General features: G+C 56.1%; 1 protein-coding gene across 1 annotated transcript; it reads right to left on the reverse strand.

Annotated features, from left to right (window-relative positions):
* Nucleotides 1-1,154: 1,154 nt before the first annotated feature.
* Nucleotides 1,155-2,210, reverse strand: LOC119399262 (filaggrin). Its single transcript, XM_037666077.1, has one exon. The coding sequence runs from the start codon at nucleotides 2,208-2,210 to the stop codon at nucleotides 1,155-1,157; it is 1,056 nt and encodes a 351-aa protein (XP_037522005.1).
* Between the last annotated feature and the right edge of the window lie 935 nt (nucleotides 2,211-3,145).

Raw genomic sequence — 3,145 nt, forward strand, 5'->3', positions numbered from 1 at the left:
TTTGATCCCCGTAGAGAAAAAACAACAACAAAACAAAACAAAACAACAACAAAAAAAAACCGTGGCCATGTACTCTTGCCAGGTTTCTCGAGCTGTATGCCCAACTTGATATATGTCGTTCCCGGGCGAATATATCACTATCATATGTCCCTCGAGATGAAACAAACATATAAAAACACGTGCCCGGTATCGGGAACTCGTCCACTCCATCACTGCTAACATGACGTTAACCTTATGGCACAGTCAAATACAGCTTGCACTGCGAAATGCACAAACTTGTGCGCAGCAGAATCGGCCAACTGCCTATCGTCACCACCTAAAGGCAGGTGACCGCTCCGGCGCATGACACGTGGGATACATGACATTTTCACTTTCACGCTACACAAGGATAATTCAATTGATTTATCTTTGTGCACGACTGAGCAATGCCATGTGTGACAAATTGTTTCTGCTTAAAAAAAAGGAAAGAAAAAGAAAAAAAAAACCTGGCGCTCATTTGGTGCGGACTTCATGTTGCTCGGTATCGCGGGCACGCTACCGTGCCAATTCTGACAGATCGCTTGCAGTAGCATTGCTCAGCTGTGCACTCATAGCACAGGACAAATTCTCGGAAAGGTGGGCGCATGACGCCCTTCATGCTCTTTGATAACTAAAAATGGCATATCTAATGGTGATAAATACCAAAGCGCAATAAACACGTTGCACGCCTTGACAGGACATATGTAAGATGCCACGCGCACCGCGTCACCCGGTAAGAACATTTGTCAGCACGAAACCGACGGGAAACAGCGGCACACTCACGGCGCAGAAAATGATGTACATTTTTCCGGTATCTGAACCGCACAAGACATCAGTACTATTAAAAAAAAAAAAAAAAGGAGGGGGGTGGGGGTGGACACATGTTCACAAACTATGATGCATAGTGCATTGACAGCGCTAGACCTTGTTACCACGCGCCTCTTGCACGACCTAGAGACGTTTAAAGACATTGCGCGACTTAACATTTCTGCCGGGGCGGACACCCCGCGTGACAATTATTCGAAGGTTTCTTAGGCATATTGCTGGAAATGTTCAGTCAGTCTGCGGCGCCTCGTTGGCGAGGACAGCCTTGAAGACACAGGGCGGTGGGGGAAAACATGGAACGCACCCACCTATCAGAAGAAGTCGCTGTCTGTGTCCAGGTCGTCGGCCGCCGGCCGCTGGCTTGGACGCTGTTTTGACGTCGCCTCCTCGTGCTCACTGCCCGACGTGCGGCTTCGCAGGCGCCCCGCGGCGTCACGTCGCGCCTTTTTGACGCTGCGTTGAGGGCGCCCCCCGTCAGCCTTGTGCGCGCCCGGGCCCGAGGGCCTGAGCGACTGGAAGAGAGTTCCACCGTGGCCGGCCTCAGAGTCTCGGCTCCGGCTGTACCGCCCTCGGCCGACGCCTGCCGGCATCGATAACGGTTGCTGCTGAGTATGTTTCGGGGATTCTGGAGATGTCGGTGCGCGCTCGTCGATAACGAGCTCCCCGGGCTCAAGCTCGTCTGACGACGGTGTTCCTGCAGGTATCTCGGCCTCCAACACAGCCGCCGCCGTCTTCTCTCCTCGGCTTGTCTTCCCTCCTGCTTCGCCATGTTGGACGCCATGTTGAGCTCCCTCCCGGCTATGCTGCTGCGCGGCGCCGCCATGTTGCGGCGCCGGCTCGGGCCGCGGTTCCTTCTGACTGGAAATGGGCGGTTCGGTGGGTTTCGGCGCGTCTCCTTCTCCTGGCGCTTTTCTGGACTTCTCTTGCTCGACTGAGCCGCTGACGGGCTGGTCGTTTGTGGGCTGCGGGGCCTCCCGGCCGCGCGGCACGTCGTCGTCTCCTGTCTTGTTCCACCAAGGGCTGTGCGCAGCGGTACTGGCTGCCGGCCCCGTCCTCTCCTTAAGGCTCAGCTTCCGCTCTCCCTGTGACCCTTTGCGCGCCTCGGGGCGGTCTTCCTTCCCGACGCCTTGACCGTCCTCGTGGCAGCTCTCCTCGGCGGCCGTTTCGTCAACGCTGGCCCAACTGACTGCGCTGGTGGCGTCGTCTTCTTCTTCGTCGTCGCCGCTCGCGCTTCGTGCGCCGTGCACACCGCGCTTCTCTCCCTCGCCGCTGTCTGCGGCCCTCTCTGCCTCGGTGGCGGCGGCAGCTTGGTTGGGCTCAGCATGGCCATGGCTGCCTTCCTCCTCCTGCCTCTCGCCGCTGCGCATGCTCGCTGGCGTCGGCGCATCTGTCTGTCTGCCTTCCTGCTGCTGCGCCGGTGCCGTTGGTGCCGTAATGGCCGCAGCTTGCGCGAGCGTTTTTTCAGGGATAACTTGCGGTTCCGGGCCATCCTCGTTTGGCTTCGGTCGTTTCGCCGGGCGCAGGGTAGTCATACGCCTTTGCGTCTGACCTGCAGCGGTCGCCGTACCGAGTGCCGGGAATTCGTCAACGTCCATTGCCGCCGCCATGCTGTACGACTTCCTCGCGGTACAGTCGACGTAGAGTCACTGGAAAATTTCAGAGTACCGCAAAGGTAGGATGCACGCGGGCAACATTGGGCGGCGGCGGTGGCCATATCCCTTCCGGACCGTCCGGCGCGTTTGGCGAGTGTGTTGAGAAGTGAGCGATCTTTTCGCCTCGATGCCGTGTTACGCTCGGCGTAACTGCAATATGTGTGTGTGTGTGTGTTTCTTTAGAAGGATATCAGAAGTGACTTCGAGTCATCGACAGTCATGAATCGACTGCGCGGTAAGCGGTGTAGCTAATGAAACGTGCGGCGAATGTTGCCATGTGCTCGCGAACTCTCTTCGTGGCTTCATCGGTCTGTTTTCGTTTCACGGCCGGGTGTGTTCGCAAGGTCCGGAGCTGTATAGTTGCATTAGCGTAATGACCGTACGAGACGCCCTTTATTTCGACACTTGGTGAACGTTGACTGTTTGCGCTAGCTTTGCAGTCGGTGTTCAGGTTCACTTCATTGCGCATTCGAGAACATTATCGAACATCTAGAACATTCAGCATTGCGTCCTTCGACTGGTCGCTGACACATACCTTTCTTGCGCACCATGCTTACTGTTCAGCTGGGTGTTATCTGTAATAGAAGTGGTGTGTGTACGGTAAGTGGAAGTTGTGCGTGAAGTATTTGTCTCAGTACGGAACGCCAGCA

Source organism: Rhipicephalus sanguineus, chromosome 7 (genome assembly GCF_013339695.2).
Source record: "Rhipicephalus sanguineus isolate Rsan-2018 chromosome 7, BIME_Rsan_1.4, whole genome shotgun sequence".
Taxonomy (NCBI): domain Eukaryota; kingdom Metazoa; phylum Arthropoda; class Arachnida; order Ixodida; family Ixodidae; genus Rhipicephalus; species Rhipicephalus sanguineus.